This window comes from Formica exsecta, unplaced genomic scaffold, assembly GCF_003651465.1.
Source record: "Formica exsecta isolate Colony F162 unplaced genomic scaffold, ASM365146v1 scaffold500, whole genome shotgun sequence".
NCBI classification, from domain to species: domain Eukaryota; kingdom Metazoa; phylum Arthropoda; class Insecta; order Hymenoptera; family Formicidae; genus Formica; species Formica exsecta.
The window spans coordinates 264086-287928 of NW_021852243.1; the positions used below are offsets into that span (position 1 = coordinate 264086).

The following is a 23843-nucleotide window of genomic DNA, read 5'->3' on the forward strand; positions in this document are numbered from 1 at the left end:
CGGCGGACGGCGGGGGTGTTCGTTGCCGCTATTCGTCGTCGCTGTCCATCGTCGTCGTCGTCCATCGTCGTCGTCGTCCATCTATCGTCGCCGAAGGGATTAAGAAAGGAAACAAGAGGAACGAAGGGAAGAAACGCAGGGAGAAATAGAGCGAGACGAGGTTCCCTTTGACAGGAACGAGGAAGAATCCATCGCCGGCCGTGGAGAGAGAGAGAGAGAGAGAGCGCCAGCGAGCGAGAGGGACGTCAATCGGCCGTGGTGGCGAGCGGAGGACGTAGCGCGCGCGCGCGTGCGTGCGAACGAGACACCCGATAGAGCGAAGGAGCGAGCGAGACGAACGGAACGGCGGAACCGGAGGACGGCGGACGGCGGGACTCGCGGAACCGGAGCGAGCTTACCGCGGCGGGACACGGGACGCTTTTTGAACCGCGACCGACTCGCGACGGTGGGGTTGTAAACAACGACGACAACGACGACGACGACGCCGCGGACGTCGGCGCCGGTCGCACGGTCGCCCTCGCGACTAACTCGATCGCGGGCCGTCGTCGTCCGTCCCGATCCGGATCCCGATCGTCCTCCTTCACGGTCAACGCCGTCACCGACGCCGTCACCGACGCCGCCGCCGGCACCACCATCACCGCCGCCGCCGCCGACGCCGCCGCCAACGCCGTCGCCAACGCCGTCGCCAACGCGACCCGAGAAGGTAACGGGCACGGATCGCTAGACGTGGAAGGGAAAAACGAAGAGGGCGAGCCACGCGTGTCCTTCCCGTGGTGTGTCATGGGGTGTTTCGGTAGCCAGAGCAGCAAGGCCAGCCAGGATGACAGCAAAAATCAGAAGAGGCGATCCGACGCCATCACCAGGCAGTTGCAAAAGGATAAGCAGGTTTATCGGGCCACTCACAGGTTACTCTTGCTCGGTGAGTCATAAGTAATAATTTTCTTTTTTTCTTTTTTTTCCTTTACACAACTCGATAACGAGAGGCGGGAAATATTTCTGTCAACGGTGGGTCTTGATAGCTTCCGGTAGTTTCGTCGAATGAATATATTTATTAAGTATTTTACTAGGTTCAGCAATCGCACGCGACAAACATTCTCCATCGCGCGTAAATTAATTAACCCAGTTAAATTAATTTCTTACAATTAATTTGATACAAGGAAATTAAACGCGCGTTTAAATATCGAGAGCGGGGTAAAGAGACAAGCGTAATCAATATCGCTAGCACTTTTCGTGTCGAATCTAATGACGTCTTCTATCTTACGAGACTCACAGAGAGTGTCAAGATCTTTTTTTTATAAATATTGAAGAGTACTCGTTCGTTTAAATATGACTCGTGCGCCCCGAAGATAATTCCCCGGGTGTTCTCCATTCGTCGCGCGGCGATCGCGTTGGTGAACCGTGACGCGTTAAACGCGGGAGGGCCCCGATGGCCGGCGATCATCGGTTTCGGACAAAGAGAACCTCCACCGAGGCCGAGGGCAAGCCGGCCGCACTATCGTGATGTTCAGCGGCGCGTGATTCAATTTTATCGATTATCGTATGAGCAGGCAGGCACCCACCAATATCCACTAGCCTCGTGTTTGTACCCTTTTCGTCGCTCCCGACCCTCGTCTCTTTCATTATATATATATATATATATATCTTCTCTTTCCTCTTTCTTCCATTCTTTCTTGTCTCGTGCTTTTTTTAATTCCAACATTTTGTTCTTATATCAAAAATTGTCAATTACTTCGTTTTGTATTATTTTCGAGAGAAGCTATCTTCTAAAAAATTGTTACGAGGCAAAATAAGTATCCCTTTTTTCTCTCTTCTGTCTATTAATTTTTATAAACAGTTAAGTAAAATTTGTACGAATATTCTCATAATTTATTTCATTGACAAGAACTTGATTGTCGATGCGAATGTTTGATGCTACGATTATTTTTGAACATACACACATATATACATATATATATATATATTTAAAAAATTTACCTTATTCTAGATTGTTTTTGATTTCTATAAACTATGAAAATTCTTTTCTCTCAGATCACTCTCTATTTCCTTCCCGTCTCTCTCCTCTTTCTCTCTAACTCTCTCTCGATACCGATACACGCGTGCGCGACACGGCGTGCTTCTGTTTAACCCGGCGCCCCGTCATATCGCTTTCCTATTATCCGGCGTTTATGTAGGTCGTCGTTCTAATTCGATGCGAATGCGTCGTCATCGTCATCATCGTCGCTGTCGTGTCCTCGTCGTCGCGGCGTGGCGCGACGCGAGAGACGGACGAAGCAACAGCTGTTGCCGTATTGTTTTCCCTCCCCTCGCGTGTCATTACAGCCGTGCGAAACACGCGGTCGATCGGCCTCTGGTGTTGTTGCACATGCGATTCGGCCATGAAAGTTTTAGAAGAAGCTTAAAAGTTGGAATTGATAGATTATCAAACAGCGGTAGAAAGATGTTAAAGATGTAAAAAATTGACTTCTTTTCAAAAACATATAAAAATCTGAAATGGAAGGAGAGAGAGAGGAGATTTTTATAAATATATCCTGTTTACATCGATGGAATATGCATATATAAACATATATACATAAGCATATAATCGGTTTTACGTATAAAATTAAACATCTAATTGTATGGACACTCAACTTTGATAGCAACGTTTTGCTCCTCTCTTATAATATTTATACAATTTCTTCTCCTTTAATTTTCTCATTTTTCTTTTTAATCGAGTTTGTAATCAGTCGGGTAATTAATGTTGAAAACTGGAAGAGTTCTGAGATTAAACTTGCCAACTTCTTCTTTCGCTTGATTTGCGGTGGAAGTGTGTTCTTAATGAGAATTTGACGGGTTAAGCGCCGAGGATATTAACGTTGAAAAGTAACGCGCGAGTGTCCTATATAAAAAAAGAGTGAAACGTAATAACAGCAGTCGTACTAGGAATACAAAATAATTATTGTTATATAATGTATGTAATATATACGTTAAATTGCAAAAGTTACAAAGCCTCGAATTTTATTTGCGCTGTCAATCGTCGAAAAACGGGACAAAGGGTTTAAATAAACCGCGATTCAAGTGACGATTTTGTGCGTCATACGTCACATTCGGAGAGAGGCTCTCGATTCGTTTCAGATGAAATTTCAATAGAAATAGATTTATACACTCAACGCAAAAATGGCGCGTTTCTCGTCGCGTTCGCGATGTGTGAACTCGTGACGCGCCGATTACGTTATCGCACGTACGATCGATAATATCACGGTTGGCGAAATTTCGATTTCGCGGCCAATGAGATATATCGTATGTATATTATTCTTACACGCGTGTCATCGCGCGCGCAAATGTCGCGGAGCCGGCGAGGAATCCCCGGCAAAACCGACAGAAAGACGAGGAAGGAATTAACGATGTACGATTTTCGCCACCTGTTTCAGGAGCGGGGGAGTCCGGCAAAAGCACGATCGTCAAACAGATGAGGATACTGCACGTCAATGGTTTCAGCGAAGCGTAAGTTTTATTTTTAAAAGCGACGAACACACGCGCGATCGGTCGCGTCGGCGTAGGTCGGTAGATAGGTCGCTCGGGGTCCCATCATCCGTTCATTCCAATCCGGCGATGTGTCGTTAACCCATTAAAAGCCGGTAATCGCTCCTTTGTTTCCCCCGAGGGATTTTTCATCGCGAGGCTCGCATTACAATTAAAGCGTCAGCGGAATGCAATCGTACTCACGCAGCTATTTGCGAAACACGAAGCTGGCGCACGCGCTCAACATTCATTCAATTTTCACGTCCGGCCGTTCCTTTCACTTTTGGATTTAATCATCGAATCTCGAGATCATCGGTCTTGGAGATGCGAAATTATTCGCGGGATATGCCATCAGCGTTCGAAATTATATTTCTGAATTCGATTGATTTCAAGCATTTGTTAATCCTTGAGATTTTCGTTTTTTCTCCATTTGAATCGAGCGTCGAGGATGAGTTGCGTCAAGTCGAACCGCGACGCACACATAGCATGATATGTAATTAGCATGATTATTTTTTCAATGCGAATGGATTCATCTCACAACCGGTGCAGCTCACTCGAAAATGGGATATACAAATTGCCCTCACGCTGGCAAGAAATCATTAATAATAATGGCAATTACATTATTTAATAAAGTTTATTGACGGTAATAAAAATTTGTATTTTGTTTTATTCCAAAAACGGACAGAACTTTCCGGTAGACCTGATATTTATGCTGTTTTTTAGACCGTTAATTTGCAATGTCTCATAGTTACGACCGTTGGATATTTTGTTTTGCTTGATTTCCTCGATTTCGTTAATTTATGGTAAAACGTACATCTTTATTGTCGTGTTTCGTGTATTTCTGTATGGATGTTGGTACCAAGAGTTCTCTCTGATATTCATAGGAACAAAATAAATATATGAACGAGATTCCGTTGAAACTATCCGTTGTTTAATATGTAAGTTTCTTTCTCTGTATAAAAAAAAAAAAAAAAACAAGAAACAAAAGAACAATAATGACATATTTTTGTATTCTCGAGATAAGATGTTATTGTTAGAGTTACTATTATAAATGCACGAGTATCAGCGACTACCACTGGATAGACGATGGAAACGATACGTAAACAAACGGCTCGGCTCGCATATGTCGTAAATTTTGTCCGCCTTAAACGCTGATAACGCAGCGGAAAGTCTCTTATTTCGCGATGATTTCTTTCTCAATCAATACCTCTGACGCGACTCTTTTATTATACAACGGCGCTCGACGAGCTTTTGATTTTTCTCGGGATGCCGGATTTTTCTTATATCCCGGACAAGAAAAGGTTTATCTCTTCGGCGAAATCTCTGCTGAAAACAGAATGATCCAGAAATACGGGTTTATCGATCGGCCGTGAGTAGTTCAAGTTGTTCTTTTAAACACGCGTGGTAGTAGCCGCTCGATTGGTACTAAAATTGTCGAATTATTCTGAAAATATACGGATAAAGGAACACACACATACACACACGCGCGCGCGCGCGCGACTATGCTGTCGTTTTCATTCAGCACGTGACTCGATCATTATTACCGATCGGCTGTTCGATCTACGCGTCTGTCCAATTCATTGTTAATCGTAACGTTGCCCGTCACATTAATTACGCGGTCGACAATGAATTGGCGCCGAGTTTCTAACGATACTAATATCTGACGTGTTCGCATGTTCGCAGGGAGAAGCGACAAAAGATCGAAGACATTAAGAAGAACATTAGGGACGCCATCTTGGTAAGTGTATATTAAATTTTATGCTTTTGCGTAAAGATTTAATATCCATTACTCAAAAATAAAATTTAAAAAAAAAAGGACAATAGTTGTAATTTTTGGATAAAATAAATTTAGTCGAAAATTATATAATTTACCAGGTTTTTTTATCTTTCTTCGGCTTTTTTTTTTTTCATGGCGATGTAGTCGTCTGAATACAGTCGAATTTTTTCGCCGATTGTACATTACAAATTCCGCGTTTGCTTCTGTATCCAGTTACTTTAGACGTATAAATTGTTGCGCTCGAAATGACTCGACGTAACCGTTACGTGACACGCAAATTCGCGATATCAAATTGAGTCGGAGGAGTATTGTCACCGATTTGTCATCCGAATACGCATTTAACTGTGGGCGCGATTATGTGTAACCTCTATGCAAAATGCAGTCACTTCCGTACCCTGTACTACATTAACGTAAATTACGCTACACATCCAATTATTCCTTGCATACGGAATTCCTACGAAGTAATTAACAACGTGATAGCAATTACGAACGAACTGGCGATCGTGATAAAAAAATAAAGACGATCTCTCCGCCCGAGAGTATCAGAGATATATCTTTACGAAAAGATGTACATTTTTATATCTTTGTTGAAGTACATCGTTATTTTATTCAATTGTACGATTAAAATTATATGATTTAAATATAGAGGAAAAATTTTTTTGATGAAAAAATGATTGACATTCTAGCGTGTGTCATCATGATAAAAGAGGTACGTCGTTTCTTTTGCAGACGATAACCACTGCGATGAGCACGTTAACGCCGCCTGTTTCGCTGGAGGATCCGTCGAACCAGAGCAGAATGGATTATATCCTAGAAGTCTCGTCTTCCCCAGACTTCGATTATCCTTCGGTGAGTCTAGTCTCTTCGTCTTGTTTGCGTTACACGCCGCAAAACGAAACGAGCTTCACCTTCGCGCTCGCAATAACTCATCGACCTTCCCGCGCAAAAGACAGAAGGAGTCCTCGGGACAATCGCCTCCGGACACGTTGCATCACGAGTTGCTTTCTGAATAGAGAATAGAGCGTCTGAATTTCGCGCGTGCAATCGAGTCGAGATGAAAAAAAGAACGTGATAATTGCGGCTTTTTCCTTCGCGAGTTTTGCCCATGCAACGTTTAGCCCGATTTATATATACTTAATATTTCAGTTTTTGTGGCATTTAAATTATTTCTCGCTATTTTGATTAAAAAGCTGCATTTATATCCGTACGCGCGCTCTATAATTAATTGTTTGTTACATATCTTTGCCTTAATTTCCGCGGAAATTAATTTCATTTCATTTTATTATTTACTTTTACTCTTTCGATTCCCTTGGTTCACACACCATTTGCTTCTAAATTGCAGAATCCTGCTTATGTGCGAATAAGAATCCATAAATGTATCGCGAAGTTTAAATTAGCGCATCGCATGCTAAAAAAACGATTTTGGCGATCCAATAATAATTCAATCATTTGAGAAATTAGTAGCTTCAATAACCCGCGTATATTAATATATCCAAAATAAAATAGCAAATTATTTTAATAATATAATATCCGTATGATATAATAGATAGTTTTTTTCGCATCACGTTATTATACACGTTAACGTCACGCGTCCCAGAACACTTGAGCCAACTCCTCGCGATTACTCGATATCGTTTAACGCGTATACAGGCCGCGTATAACGGCGATACGCTTCTGGCGTAACGGGTGACGGCGGCGAAACTTACTTAACGATCATCCCGACATTTCTTCGCGTCTCGTTAAACCGGACGGGCGCATCTCTGCGGATTAACTTAATGCACGGCACGCAGACGCGTATACGCACAGAGATACATGCACGTAAGCGCGATCTCTCATTGTCAACAGTGAGAACCACTGCGCGTGGCACGATCAGTGTTTACAATGTTTACACAGCCACCGCACATGTTAGTGCGCTATATAGTGTCCTGTACTCTACAATGTGCTGCGCCATTTCTCACGCATGTATATGTACGTACGTACGTACGTATACACGATGTCGCCCGATTATGTCTCTCGCAAATTCATGCGATTATTATACTCGTTCGTACTACATATGTAACAGGAATTTACATAGATCGATCCTTTTCCCTCGTCTAAAGAATTTTATTGTTTGAATTTTGATAAAAAACGATTCTATTAGCTATTGAAAAATCAATGGAAAAAAAAGTATGCTTGTGTGTGTGTATGTGTATTATGTGATATTTTTAAAACTAATCGAATGAAAAATAGCTATGAAATTAATGGATCTAATTAATTAGTCATTAATTGAATCGTGATTAGTCAAGTTAATATTTGAATTACACTATTAATGAGGTTCGTCAGAATTTGCTGCCTTCATGATGCTTTAAGGTTCTCGGTTTTAAAGGGCTATTTCGGGATAGCCCTGACAATTAGCTTTCGGCTTGCGGGAGATGTCGCAGAGAACCGAGACAGGAAGCGCTAAACAGACTCGAAAGGTGACGCGGCAGCTCTCGAAATAAAGTTGTCGCGCGACGAAATAATCTGCGCGTTTTGCGTCATTCAACGCGACGTACGCACACACACACACACACACACACACATGTATACGTATAGTACACTTTTATATATCGGCCATTATTTGTCGCACGTGGCGCGTTTGCCGTCCGATTCGATGATGCGTATCCGGATTAATTGAACTAAATCGTTTCGAAACGTCAAACGTCAATCTTGCGTCGCGTTTCCTCTCATGATTCGCGCAATATTTACGATTATCCGCTAAGATATCACGCTCGTAACGAACCGTTAAAACGAGAGTTTTCGTCAGTGTTGGAAATTTGAACGATATCATGAAGGTATCGGATGACCTCGCGTAATAATCTAATTCACTTTTCCCAGAATTGATGGAAATTAATATTTAATTTGAGAAAATTTCAGTTGAATTAATCGTCTCCCCCGAGTTCTCTTAAGATAAGAGCTGTTACATCGAGCTATTCAATTATATCGGGAATTTATTACGTAGAGAAAATAGAACGAGCGGTATATCGTGTATCGAGAGGTTTCTGCTGTTTATCGTATCGATTATAAATAAATAAATAAGCACACACACTCGCACTCTCTTGTTGCGAATGTTGTATGTACTTGGCAAATCACCGGCGCTATTTTCGCCGATCGGGAGACAAAGCAATATCCAGAGTACTTTCCGCGAATTTCTGCCGACGCCTTCCACGATTCGCGTTTAATTTATCACTGTCATCCGGTTCTGTACATATGTATGTATACGCGAGATACGAAAAGGGGAAAAGGGGCAGGCGAGAGTGCTCGCCCGTGGATGCGGAAGTTTATTTTGGGAAAATTCTAGGCCTAAATTTTGGTATACAAATGCGAGACACACCGATATTTCGCGATACTTGACTCGTGCGATGGATGTAATCGGCGTATGTTAACTCGCGAATAATCGAAATGATGCGAAAACATTGTAACGAGACGAATTATGAAACCGTTAATGCCAGTATTCGAAATGTTAAATAATTCACCTGGAACGGTATTTTTACGAGGGCAACAGAAATTAATGCAACCGTATTATATCATTTCATGTAAAGAATTTCTCCACGACTTGAGAATGTTCGATAATAAATGCTAAAATTATATAAATGTTGATGCATCAACTAAAAGGAATCCAATCGCGTTCAAAACGTGAGTCGCTTTCCCTCTTTTATCTTGTATACGAATTTGCAAGGACACGCCTTATACGTGTCTTCTGTATTTTTAACCGATTTACATACCTTCAAATACCTTGTGCGATGGCGTTTAGGGTTAGACGTTGAGAGATGACGCGTTTGGACGAAATTATTAGTACGTGCATAATCGCGGTAATAGGCGTCCGGCGATCCTTGGCGCGGAGACGGATCGACACACGATGCGTCCGTCCATGTCCATCGATCGTTGGAAGCGTGGAAATAGCATCGACAGGAGAATTTATTAATATAACCGTCGTGTGTCGTTTATTGCCAAGCAGCGGACGCGGCGGCGATTTGTCGTAGCCTGCGAGAGGCAACGCGCGAAGGCAACGCTTTCTCGATATACGGAATGGACTTTTGCTGTCGCGACGATCATGCCCTATCAAAGTTCGTTCGTGATACTTGTGGGGCGATGAAAGGGCACGAGAGTGTAGGTTCTACAACGCTTGCCAATTCACGCTGAATCCCGTTGCGGCTTTCGGGGACAAGTCTTTCGGGAAAACTATCTTTCTCGCCTTCGCTCTGCGACCGATCCACGAACCGATACGTAGTACAATAGTGTCGTTAATTCGTAAACAAACATATATTAGTGGAGAGAAATTTTTTTTCTTGCACTAATTGATTATTATTATATCGTCATCGTATAACAACCGACATAAAATTTATTCGATATTTTGTGTAAAATAATTTCATCAGAATCGATGTTTATTTCGAATCTCGAAACGATTTTTATTAACAATTATTCAAATTAATAATTTTTATCTCCGAGAGAAAATTTCGGCTGTGAGGAAAAATTTTTAGAGATACGGGCGGTTATATTATAAACTTCTCTCTGTTTTGCAATTCGTGTACATTTGTATTTCGCCAGAAATATCATCGCGCGATAGAAGCGTGATGCAGCTGCGCGAGGTTCAAATAATTAATAATACTTTACGCGCGTTGTTTCGACATTGATTTATGCATGCGGATGGGCATGCTTGCACCGCGATTACTCGACAAGTTTTAATTCGCACCGCTTACAAGAACGCATCGCTGATCACGATGAAATTCTTAACTATAAAATAGAGCTGCTATTAATACAGTGTTTACGCATAATTTACTTATTTACTACACCAATTAGAAAATTTTAAAATAATATTTATTAATATTGTATCCGAGATAATATTAATATTAATATTATATTGTACATTTGTGCTTATGTTACATATTTATATTGTATATTTATATCAGAAATTCGCGCTAACTCAAAACTTTATTATATCCCTAATTAAATTATTTTAAATATAATGTGTGCGATTTTCAACTTTCGATCACGAACATATTCTCATGGTCGTTTGTATCGGGACGAGAATCGCCGTTTCACTCTATTATTTTTAAATATGACTTTTGATACCATGAACGGAAACTCCACGACCAAAGCGTCAACCTACTGCGTAATCGCCCACGCACGTCGAGAAAACCAAGTTTTCCGTCACAATAACATCTAAATTATTAATGGGCCCGACATTTTTCGCCAATAATGCGAAGCGCGTAGCCTTGTACGGCCATCGTTATTTATGTAAAAAATTCAAATCACGATTATAATTCACTTTTAGATGTCTCTATGGCAATAGTTTTACGCAATGGCGGGATGTAAATCGTAATATAAAATGCATAATGAATTCTGGGTATCGCGTTCTAAAAAAAGAGGAATAGAATCAGTGGACAAGACGTCGATCATTTTATTTATTTTTATATCAATTTTTGTCAATAAATCACTTGACGAAAACTCGCAAAAACCTTCGCGAAGATATTCACAGCAACATCTGCGACGTACACTTCGCGTGTGTTTAGCTTCATTCTTCAATGTCGCGAATTTCGAGCGAGCGGCGCGTTTTTCGCGAGTTAAACGACGAATTAAACGTCAAACATTACAACAGCCCGGCGATCGGGTGTGCAATAAAGACGGCGATAAATGTACTATAAATATACGCGAATAGGTCGTGTATCGCGGGGGTTCGCGCCGTTCGATTCGTCAGCAGGGTCACTTCACGTCGTATATAGGAATTGCGTTCGCGGGTTGCTCACCCGTTGCATACCTGCACGGAATTCCGAAACTTTAGATTTACGAGATGTATTCTTATCCTCGACGATCTAGGCCCGTACGGCACCGGAAACATTCATAATAGTTTATTATATGCTGCGCTCCTTTCGCTCGAAACGTGATCATGTATTTCAGAATGAGTAATATGAGAAGAATGCCGAAAGGATTGTTTATACGTGCGATTTACGACAAAATTAAAAAAAAAAAAGACAAACTTATTATAGCATTATAAGATTATAATATTAAGAGACTGATTCGCGTCTCTCTTATATACAGAAGACGTGTGTCAAATGAACATTTTCAGATATTCATGATATAAGAAAATGTGTCATTAGGTAAAATTGTTTTAGAGCACACACTTTTCGGATATATTTATCTTTCTTTTCTGTGTCAAGCCGCCAAACGTATCGCGAATACAAACAAGGTCGCAGGTAAACAAAGAAAGCAATTGTATTGCTGATATTAAAATCTCCTCTCTCTCTCTCTCTCTCTTGGCAGCTTTTCACATGGAAAGAAAAGAAATATATCCAATAAATGTGAGCTCTAAAAACAATCTTTCGTCTTTACGAGACTTTACCTTTAAATTAGATCTTTTTCGTCGAAAGATTTGCAGAAGCGTTAACCGAATCTAATCGTCCCACCGATATTGTTCTATTGTTCTTTCAGGAATTCTACGAAATCGTCGAAACTCTTTGGAGAGATCGGGGCGTTCAGCAGAGCTTCGAGAGGAGTAACGAGTATCAACTCATTGACTGCGCCAAATAGTAAGTCATTATATGTTATAAATTTTTGTTAGAGTTTGAAGTCACGTCCGAAATTAAGTCGCGAGGAATTTAAAATAGCACAACCGGCTCGCTCAATGGACCGTGTTGATGTTGTGCCATATTTTCCATGTAAACATACGTATACTCCCCTAACGATCTCTCGCGAAATAAACATAAGTCTAGATAATAAATAAATATTCTTGATATGATATTTAATACGCGCTTTTCGCGATATCAATTGACTTGCTGGATCGATTGGTTCGATTGATGGATCTTTCTGTACGCGAAGAATGCGAGGCACTTATTGTAATCTGCTCAGAAATGATATATTATATTTATAATTGTGTGTATGTATTATAGATATATGATAAGAAATTTGTAAGGTAACGTTTACATGCCGATAACGTTAACATGCATCGGATCTGTCGACATTGCGCTTGCCATGTCTTTCTTTTTATTCAAACAAATTTTGTTTAACGGACATAATTTTTTTACTTTGCTATCAGTGAATAATATATTCAAACGCGTACATATTTTTTAAATATAAATAGAAAATTTTTTTTGCATGAGTATATTTATTTTAATTGTCAGTGTTGTGTCATCTCTTTCATTGATTTTTTTACAATATGATACTCCTCGTTTATGTCAGAAATGAATAAAAAACATACTCGAGAGTTTATTATAAAATATTTAAAAATTGAGTAAACTTTTAGAATATACACAGAGGCCATGACTTTCATCGTTGAAAACATTGTGCCCCCGTTTATAGTTTCCGAGAAACTCCCTTTTGTCACTTATGGCTTTTTAGAGTTTTATTCTTAGACATGAAAACAAAGTTTCGAAAAGTCGTTCGCGCGTTCGAAATACATATATGTATACGTGATACGCGCGTGTATATTCATAGGCTTGTGACACCGATTTAATGCCAATAGAGACAATGTCTTAACGAGGTAATCGCTTTAATAGGGGCCACTCGTTTATCCACGGGGTTCTCTCGACGAATTGACCCAACCTCGTGCTTTTTTTTTCTAACGCTAATTCGATGATACGAGCGTTGATTTAGTTACGTAAAACGTAATTCGATGAGATTACGATTGCGAGCGTATATCTGACGACTCGAGGAATGAACAATAGTCGATCGAATGCAATAGTTGGTATGTTAAACGAGGCGAGGATTATATTGAACCAGATCACATTTTTTATGTACGCATAAGGAAAAAAGGCGTAAATCTTCGGCGTAAACGGCGACTTTAGCCAACAACCGGCATGTGACTGCATTTCACACCAGGTTATCAGACAATTTGACGTCAATTTGACAGCATATCGTATATATTTGGGAATAAGTTTTTGTAGAATCGCATAACATCATCGTAAAAGCATTGTGCTGATTTTTATTGATATAATTTTAATTAATTAATTTTTAATTAATCAAAAATAAAAAAGATATTTAAGAAAATTTTACTTAAATTATCACAAACTATAATCGAACAATTGCTCCGAGAATCGGAGACGAACAGAAAAATTCCGACACGACTTTTGTATTTTTTAATAATGCGCTACACACCACACACACAAATACACACGCAGGTACGCGCGCGCGCGCACACACATACACACACAAAAAAGAATACGTAAACAGTTGGTGAGAGAGGAGGGGTGGGAGAGAGGGAGGGAGGGATGTGTATATATATATACATATTTTTGAGCAAAATTCTCCACTTGAACTTTGGTATATGACTAAATTTGTCCCGTCCACAACGGGACTCTCTCTCTCTCTCTCTCTCTCTCTCTCTCTCTCTCTCTCTTTATCTCTATCTCTTTCTTTTGCAAAGATACACATCCACGACATCCGCGAATGTAATTTATGGAAAGAGGACGAACGCACGAATTTCATTATATCCCGAGATTCGCACAGCTTTGCGAATCCACGAATTATTTCAGACTATCTGTTTTTCTTTCTTTATTTCTTTTTTTCTGTTTTTCTTTCTCTCTCCCTTTCTCTCTCCTGCCAATGTTTCGTGCCGCTCGTAATCATATTATCGCGGATTTCTCCCGCGTGTTCTCCCTCTCCCTCTTTCTTTTTTTTTTTTTTTTTTTTTTTTCTTCCCACCGGCACCGGTGTGAGACGCGGCGGTGCGGTTTCCGTGCTCTCTCGTGTGCAATGGGAATCGCGTTGACGTTAAAAATAGCGCGTCGTATTTTTAGGCAGCGCTCCGGCGCTGGTGAGATATAGCGCCTCCCAGCATATTCGTAGACGAGAGAGATGCAAGATGATTATAACGGACTTTGCGGACGCATTTCTGCGACTGCGCTTAGTCGCGCTCTCTCTCTCTCTCTCTCTCTCTCTCTCTCTCTCTCTCTCTCTTTATCTCTATCTCTTTCTTTTGCAAAGATACACATCCACGACATCCGCGAATGTAATTTATGGAAAGAGGACGAACGCACGAATTTCATTATATCCCGAGATTCGCACAGCTTTGCGAATCCACGAATTATTTCAGACTATCTGTAACAGAGATATCGTGCAAATCCTCTGTGAATTTTTGCATGGCGAAAAAAACTATATAATAGGAAGACACTGCCGCTCTTTTTAATTTTACTTTAATTTCAAGCAATCGTCACTTGCTTTATTTTCGCCGAAAAGAATTCTCTTTAAAGAAGCGCGCGTGACATAATAATATAAAGAAAATAAAAAATGAAAAGAAAAGAAGTGTGATCTTCTTATGCGCACTAAATACAACAGAGAGAGACTTATATCTCGAAAATATTTCCAATCTGAGTCAGCGTGTGGAAAATAAATGTTTATCACGCGCGATTACCGTGCATAACAACGTGTAATTATCGATTGTTGATTCGGTGAATATCATTTCCGGGTTGGATGATCTTTATTAATGTTCGACGCGCGAGTTGTAATCGCGAATTTACGCTGCCGCACGTGAAATCGGGAAAAAAACTCGATGAAAGATGCGTAATGCCGTGCTTGTGACAGGCGGGCGCGCCGCTTCGTGCCGTTGCCGTATTTAACCGGCCAGGTCTCGATCTCGTTTATAGCAATAAGGGCGACGTTTCAATTACAGCGATAACACACCCCGACGAGTTTTAAAAAAGGAAACACGCGTCGCTATATTTAGATACACGGGTCTATATTGCGTGGATTATACACTGATGCTGCTATATACGCGGCCAGCTAAATGTTTGGATAGACAGTCGTTCTTGTGCGCGCTTCTCTCTCTCTCTCCGTCTCTCGCCGTTGATACGTTGCTTTGTGCCGACGGAGTGAGATTCTTTTCTCTTTTTTATCTTATCTATAAATAAACACCTTCAAAATGATGGAATTGCCTAACGGAACATATATTTTGTGATCGGCCAAAATGTTGTACTTAAAAAATTTGGAATATGCATTGTATTCAATGGAAAGGAGAGATAAAGGATAAAATTTGCCATATTAATCATTTGTCGCAATCAAAATATTTTATTTCCGCCTTGTTTTTTTTTTTGCATCTATATAACTATGGTTTAAATGTGTCTCGACCTATCATAATAATTTATCAGACAATTATAGAGCGACCCGTGATTTTTTTTCGGAAAATAATTATAAAAATATAAAATATAATAATTATAAAAATGAAGGAATTGCTAGCAATGATAGGAATTTTTCATCCTTTAGTGGATTTTTTTTGTGCGACGCGTGCCTTTCGCGACGATCGATCAAAGAATCCGCGAAAGGAAACACGGAGAGAAAAATCCGATAGAGAAGTGAAGAAAATGGAAAATTAGCATTTTTAATCGAATGACGAAAGTCAACATTATCAGACTCTCTCCTTGGTTTGAATAGAAGAGAAAAGTTCGTTTCTCGCATCGGCCAAAGTACGTAAAACAAAGAGAGAATGTTTAATGTTTGCCGTTGAGAGCCGCCGCACGTCGTGTCGGCAACGTTAGGCGGCTGGAACTGCCAGATTCGTTAAATATTTGCGATTCGAGCGAATGGTCGCACAGGAGCTCCAATTTGTTACACGGCGGAGGAAATCACGCGCGGTGGTGATCTGCAAACCGTCAGAATGTATAACGGGCGAGCAACAAATCGTGAAAATCGTCTGTAATCGTCTATAATTTTCTTTCTTTCGAATCCAAGAATCTCGAAACGTCCCCTCTGGACAAATCTGAGTTTCTTTCGTTATCGGATATCGACGTGTATGTATTTTACCCCTTGATTCACGAGACATACATCGCGATTTTGAGAAATTATATATATATTCTGGGATTTCTTGCCGGTGATTCGGAAATTTCGTTATAACATTATCGATTCAAGCGAGCAACTATATTCCTTGCATCGAATAGTGCGATGGATTCGTGAGCGGTTTAATGCATAAGCCGTATACTGATTGTATACGTCAACCCTGCACATTTACATGTTTGATGTAGATCTAGTAGTTAAACCGTTACCCGCTTTCCGACCACCGGTCCTGCATACGGGGTGTCTCGAGAGTTGCATACATACATACATACGTATTAGCAAGAGGGTAAGAGGAGTTAGATGAACAATCAGTGGTTAATGTCATTCGAGAAAGAGAGAGAGAGAGAGAGAGAGAGAGAGCGCTCTGATTTCTCTCACAATCAATAATCTTAGTTACGAAGTCGATTATTATTAAACTTACTTGGAGAATTAATATTGATTCTATATAAATAAATCAAATAGTGTATTCAGAATCGATCGAAAGGCAGTTACCAAGCATTCCTATCAAAAATTAAAAAGAATGGCAGTCAGTTATTCCCTCTAAAGCTAGCGCCAGACTATGCGCGCATTCACAATTCGGGATTCGTAATTCGCGATTCGTGAACGGTATAAAGAAATCTGATCGGTCGAATTTGACGAATCTTCCATCTACTTCCATCTACATTGTCCACGAATTATAAACGAATCGCGAATACGCGCATAGTCTGGCGCTAGATTAACAGGAAAGTCCCCTCATAATTATCCGGAGTGCTCGGTTCCTTTTAGATTAACACTTGGAATATAAATGTGCACACAGTGGTATTGTACACCAGATTCAATAACACATTCGGAACTTAACACGGAGGGGCTTTAGATAGCTGTTGCTGCCTGAGGACATCAAACGCGCCTTCGACTCGCGCCATCCGAGTCCGATACACGTTATTATCGCCCACGATTCGGCTTTCTCATCGTTTTCCCGTTTTGTCGTCGCGAATTAAATCCTCGCCAGCAAATGTCGAGCGTTTAACCTTTAATCGGAAACGGTTGAAAAATTCAACGCGGCGTTTTGTCGATCGCTGGAAAACTCTTCTCTTTCTCTCTCTCTCTTTCTCTGTCCTTCTCTTTCGCAACGACAAAGTTGGACGAAAACACGGAGACCTGACAGGAAATAATTAAATGAACGCAACGGAAATGTAAAAGGTTCAATTGAAATATCATTACAAGCTTTTTTTTTTTTTCTGTGACACACATACACAATGCTCTAATAAAACAGATACGGTTCCGTGACATTTCTCGGTGCGGCTTGCTTTTTCCGTATCTTTTTTGCTAGATTTTGTATCACATTTCCAAAAGTATTAGGAGCATCAATTCTCTTATACCTATGATCATTTCTTGATACGGAACACTACATACATCTCTGATGTAAAAGAACTGCAATTGATATTGCGAAGTAATATATATATATATATCATTGATGGAAGAAGTAAATTATGTTTTATTTGGTAATTAGAGGTTTCAAGATCTCTCGAAAGAAACGCATATAAATTTATGCATCGATATTGATATTTTATCACATTAGTTGAGATTAATATAATAATTATATAAATAATCCATTTAATATAAAAAAATTTGTACACAATTGTTTATCTTGGCGAAAGGAATAATTCCATATGTCAAGATCCCGAGATTAAATTTCAACATTACTTTATACGAACGGTTAGAGCACGATTCGCGCTGTCGGACAAACACGTTGTCACATTTGCGCATCTCAAGGTCTCGGCGGAGGGTTAACACGGGCGCGATAACGAGAAAATCGTTCTGCAGCAGCGGAGCCAGTGGGTCACGACCTCCTTCCTCTTTCAATTCTCTGGAGGTCGATAACCTCAATTTTGTCGGAGCGCGCCAATTCCATGACCTACCTTCTCGCGAGCCTATACGCCGTTCACACATACGCACACATATATACATATATGTATGTATGTACACGCGGATCTTTTTTTTTCTTTTTTATATCGCGAGCGCTATTTGAACTCGGCTTATCTTTCCTATAAATAGCGAAGCAGTTGTATAGCATTCGATGGCTTTTCATATAATAATGTGCTCTATAAGGCTTGCGAAAATATTTCTACACATATTTTTACACAAAAATATTTGACGCTTTTGTACGTGTAAAAAAAAAAAAACTTATTTTGAAAGGATAATGAGTTTCGTGATTAATGTATGAGTGTAATTTCAGACTTTTAGAACTATGTTCATGGGAAAAAGACTGTTATACACATAAGTATATCTGCACGATTAGAGTTTTGTAGTCATAGTGCTTTCAATTAGCATCTATATCATCCTATGCGATTTTCTTCTCCTCTCCTTTATTTGATATACAGACATCTTTAATTATCTCGTAAAAAGGGACGTGTTTTCTAGCGTTTTTCGCGCTATAATAGCGTGCACGCGGTGTTAAACCCTCACAGATTGACGGCGAGCGCAAAGCGAGCGGTGGCAGTGACCCATGACCCGGATCGGAAAGTGGGTGCCAGAGGGGCGTGTATGCACACCCAGTGAGGCCGAGGGGTTGGGGTTAGGGTAGGACATCGCCGAGGATCGATTTTCCCACTTGGTGGGCACCCTCCACCCTCGGCGCGTAGGAAGGGAGGGCGGATCGAAGGGAGAGGATCCCGGTATAGAGAGAAGAGCGTGCGCGAGTGAATGAGAGCGAGTATGAGAGAAAGGCAAAGAGAATCAGATATGTGTATATATGTGTGCGCTAGCGCGTATGTATAAGTGTTCTCTCCGGAAGGGTAATAGAGATGGAGACACACGGGGGAAAGAGACAGAGAGAGAGAGAGAGAGAGAGTGGGAGGGTGAGAGCGAACAGGAACACCAGGACACGAAATGGCAAGAGAGAGGGAGCGAGAGGGGGAGAGGAAGGGCTCCCTGAGCGCTCTCGATATTCCACCCTTTTTCAGCATCCGCTTCCGTTCTCCGTTACGACGTACGCGTTATCGTCGACGCGCTTTCTGTAGAATCTTGCGGCATATTCTACGGTGTCTCGGTCGGAGACTTCTTTGAAGCAGTAATGTCGCTAAGGAAGAGGTGACTGAGAGAGAGAAAGAGAGAGATAGAGCGAGCGAGCGAGCAACTAATTCAAGCCCAGCCGACCTAGGAACGCCAGTTCGATCGAAAGAGGAAGGTTGACACTCTGTCCAAAAGGCCCGAACGACCGACCTCTGATAACGCTAAAAACGGCTACCCGATGATTCGCGTATGTGGACGCGCGCTTTTCCTTCTCTTTTCTGTATCGATAAAACTACACACAGATAGACACACATACACACACATTCTTGCTCTCTCCCGTCTCAAAGAATCGGATAGTCAATAAATGTGTTACGAAAATAATTTCGGCAATTTCGGTTATACGAAGGGATATAACGAGATACACTATCGATAGCCGGTACACTATCGCGACACGGACGGGAAATCGATGCAAATGTGATAATACGGTTTATTATTATCCTCCGCAGTTCTATTCCAGCGAGTCGGAGATACGTATATAATGTAATGTGGTATCGTATAGCCGATATAATTATATAATCTGATGAATATCATACACCGCGAGCGATAATCGTAAGATCGATACGAATAACGATGGTTTATTATTATCCCACTGTTCTACACCGCGCGTATAAGAATATGTATATGCGGCCTATATATATATATAAATATATATGTCTGTGGTTGCTATAATGCGATGATATCCTCGCGAATAAATATAACAATATCATTCAACGTTACTTAATAATATGCTTTATTATTCACGTGGAAATAGGTCTTGCGTTCCGCTGTTGGTTTTCAATGATACAGATCGCGAATTATTCTTTTAAACGAAACGATAATCATCAAAGACAAAAAAAAAGATTGGTGGAGAGTAGTACTTTATACACTTCAAACACACTTCTCGAAGAGCGCCCTTTTTGCCGCTGCTATTATACGTCTCATCCCTAAAAGCGGACGGTAAAAATTCTAAATGAACTCCACAGTTGACGCTCAAAGAGATTAAAAGCGCGAACGCGTTAAAATTTTCCTATTCGGATTACTCAATTGCGATTGATGAGTGCTAATTATTCGCACAGATATGATTATAATTTTTTAAATTCAGTATAATTTTCTTGTGATGTTCCGTTTTATTATATTCGATATCGAATTTTGAAATTATATATCTAAGAAATATATCGAGATGGAATTCAAATAATTGGGAGAAAAAGTAATATAGAAACAAATAGATTTATTATCAAATTAGTTTTAGATTTGCACCTTTTTCTCATATACCTTCTGATTTTGAAGATGTACGAATGTTTTTTCAAAGGAATTCCCGGTATGTATGTATCGAAGCGTGTGTAAAAAGCGACAAATATCATATGTATATTTTACATATACTTTGCAAAAAATTGATAAAAATAAATTTTCATAATACATTCGCGAAGAAAAATGCCATGACGATCGTCTTGCCTCGATGTGTTTCGATAGTTTTGATCCGTATTTTTTTATGATGTAAGTTTTCTTCAGCATGACGTAACTTAAACTGGATCTCGATAAAATACAGCTCGACGCGATTATCTTAATAAAAATTATCGACGTATCTTTTTTCAAAATAAGCCTTGCGGTTTAATAAGCACTGTGCAAGGTTTCTTACAATTAGAGCGATTATTTATGTTCGAGAATATGGAACTGGAATCCCGTCGTCGAAAACTTGATCCGCATCTACATCACATAAAACAGACATGTTTCGACCATATACGGACGCGTGGAGTGGCTCTCACGATAACGATGCGGTTGATTGACAATGATTGTTATCGCGGATGCCCCGCATCGATCGAAACTAGTTCAACATGATTTTGACGAATTCGTTTGATTGTGTCGTCGAATATTCGATATATATATTTTACATTCTTTTCATTTGTAGATTAACACACCGCGTTTGATGGATTAAGATATTTATCAGGAAATAATAATCTGAGAAAAAGATTCACCGGTATTTTTTATGCATAATGCAAATAATGTTCTGCCTCGAGATTTTCGAAACTAAAAATTGAATTGTACAAGACCATGACGTATATATTTTGTAAAATTAAAGTGGATATTTTTCCGAAAAAATAGAAATAAAATTTTGCAATGATTTATTCTCATATTGATAATAGCTTATAAAACGCGTATTGAATATATGTACGTTCTTTGTCCCTTTATGCGGCACGAAATATTCATAGAATATTACAGACGCAATGGCACATAGTTATTGTTAGAATATAAATATCTTAAAAAGATATATACATGCGCGAGAAAGATAATTTTTCTTAACAATAAAGAAAAAATTAAAAAAAAAAAAAAAAAAAAAAAAAAAAAAAAAAAAAAAATGAGAGAGAGAAAAAAAAAACATTGAATAAACCGCGAATAATTAAAGAAATTACCACTAGAAATTATTTACTAATTTTTATTGTTTCCTTCTGTTTCAGTTTTCTAGATAAGGTAGCCATCGTAAAACAGCCGGATTACACGCCCACGGAACAGGTAATTATCACATAGTTTTCCTTTCATATAAATCTAAGTGTCGGACACCGGTGTATTTGCTGTGTGAAGGAAATCTTTCAAAGATCTTTCCGCCGCTTATCTGTAGCGTAGAAAATTAAAAATATTCCGAAAATTACTCCGTTTTTCGATTCGTTCCTTTGACACCCGACAAAGGATACACCGCATGCTAACATACCGCGTTCTGTTTCAGGACATTCTGAGGTGTCGAGTTCTCACGTCTGGCATCTTTGAGACGCGGTTTCAGGTCGACAAAGTGAACTTTCAGTAAGTCCTAGTGCGACACGCTTTGCTCCAATGTCGTGTGACTATATATAGCCGACATATTACAGTAACATCGGCCGACGGTAAATATAAACGCAAAGCTGCGGCGGCGGTGGCGGTGGTGGCGGTGGCGATGGCGGTGGCGGCGGCGGCGTCGGCATCTTAGCCTAGCCTCCTCTGCCTGTGTATTGTTACGCCCGGTGCCGGCAAGACTTACACTGTTATAACGTGTAAGCTGAAATCCGTTAACCGCGTTAACGCCTCCGCAACTTTGTAACATTTTCCCTTTTTGCGTTCACTCGCAGGCAGGTCACGTACGGCGCTCCACATTATTCTCTATAGGCCCACTATCTCTTTGTCGCTTCGCCTTCTGTACTCGTGTAGACATTTCACGGGGTATACGAATCCGACGCTTCTCCAACAAACACTCGAGAAATCTGTCTACCGATGGCTTTAAACGCTATAATATTTTTCGTTAAAAAAATCCATATGTTATCAATTTCAAATAATCATCTCTAGAGGTTTGATGATTCAAAGATCTAAAGAGTCAAGAGAAATTCAATAATATATTCATATAGTATTATTTCTTTAAATACGTAATTTTTTTTTTCTAAACGAGGGAGGGATGACGATGAGAATGTGGACCATTAAACGCGATATTGCAGTTGACTATTTTATTGAGTATTCTCGTTCTTTCCTTACAGTATGTTCGACGTTGGAGGCCAGCGCGATGAGAGAAGAAAATGGATACAATGTTTTAATGACGTTACGGCGATTATATTTGTCACGGCGTGTAGTAGTTACAATATGGTACTCAGGGAAGATCCTACAAAACTGAGACTCAGAGAGAGTCTCGACCTTTTCAAAAGTATCTGGAACAATCGGTATGCAAATTTCGATTTCCATCCTTAAAAATTGTGATGAGTCAATATTCATTCACGGCGACATTTTTTTTTTTCTTTTTTTTTACAGATGGCTTCGCACGATTTCTGTGATCCTGTTTCTAAACAAGCAAGATCTCTTAGCGGAAAAAGTCAAAGCGGGGAAGCACAAACTCGAAGATTACTTTCCGGAATTCGCGCGTTATCAAACACCAGTCGAACCCGGGGTGGTCGCAGATCCCTCGGAACCGCCTGACGTCATAAGGGCCAAGTACTTTATCAGAGATGAGTTTCTCGTAAGTATAAAGTAATATGGGCACCAGAGTTTCGATAGTTTCGTGACATTTAGTTTGCGACCATGGTATTCGGGACGTTTCAAGATGTTACTTGTTTTTCTAGCGCATAAGTACGGCGAGCGGTGACGGCAAGCACTATTGTTATCCGCACTTTACGTGCGCCGTTGACACGGAGAATATCAAAAGAGTGTTCAACGATTGCCGGGATATTATCCAACGGATGCACCTGCGTCAATACGAGCTCTTGTGACTTCGTTCCTGCCGACATTTTCTGTCATCATCCGTTAACCTGACCGTCACGCTCGTCCTGCGTCTCGAGCTGCAATCGCTGCAAGCAAGTGAATGAGCGAATCCGCGAGACTCGTCGCGAGAGCATTCGCCGCCAATCAGGTAACGCGCGCGCCGAGGGCTTCCTCCGGGATCGGAAAGCGTAGTCGGCGGGACGGACGCCCACGTTCATCGAGAACTCGCCAGCAGACACTGAAAGAGAGAAAGAGAGAGAGAGAGAGAGAACTGTGCGAGTCGATTACTCTACTTCTTTTCGTCGATAAGATTCAGAAAGATGAGCCGGTATGTCGATATATACTGCTGCTGAATCTCTCTCCATCGTCTGAAATCTGTTTCTCGCGAACGAAGCGTTCTCTCTCGCCTGAAATAAATCGTGCAAACCGCGTGTCTCGTTCCGCAGCCGTTCGACGAAAATGAACGAGCGGCCCTTCTAGCGGGCGTATTCTCGAACGGTCACTCGACTCTCCTTTGAGTTAGATGAAAGAGTGGGCTGAACACTCGTCG

General features: G+C 40.5%; 1 protein-coding gene across 1 annotated transcript; it reads left to right on the plus strand.

Annotated features, from left to right (window-relative positions):
• The first annotated feature begins 328 nt into the window (after nucleotides 1-328).
• LOC115241541 (guanine nucleotide-binding protein G(s) subunit alpha) lies at nucleotides 329-23827 on the plus strand. Its single transcript, XM_029817324.1, has 10 exons — nucleotides 329-919; nucleotides 3408-3480; nucleotides 5182-5236; nucleotides 6005-6124; nucleotides 11723-11820; nucleotides 21538-21592; nucleotides 21804-21877; nucleotides 22579-22758; nucleotides 22847-23051; nucleotides 23155-23827. The coding sequence occupies exons 1-10, from the start codon at nucleotides 781-783 to the stop codon at nucleotides 23299-23301; spliced, it is 1146 nt and encodes a 381-aa protein (XP_029673184.1). The 5' UTR covers nucleotides 329-780; the 3' UTR covers nucleotides 23302-23827.
• Nucleotides 23828-23843: the final 16 nt, after the last annotated feature.

Bases quoted from the DNA above. Each gene is read 5' to 3' on its own strand.
- LOC115241541 (XM_029817324.1), top strand. From the start codon at position 781: ATGGGGTGTTTCGGTAGCCAGAGCAGCAAGGCCAGCCAGGATGACAGC. The intron at 5,237-6,004 runs GTAAGTGTATAT...TTTCTTTTGCAG, and splicing joins ACATTAGGGACGCCATCTTG to ACGATAACCACTGCGATGAG. The intron at 22,759-22,846 runs GTATGCAAATTT...TTTTTTTTACAG, and splicing joins AAAAGTATCTGGAACAATCG to ATGGCTTCGCACGATTTCTG.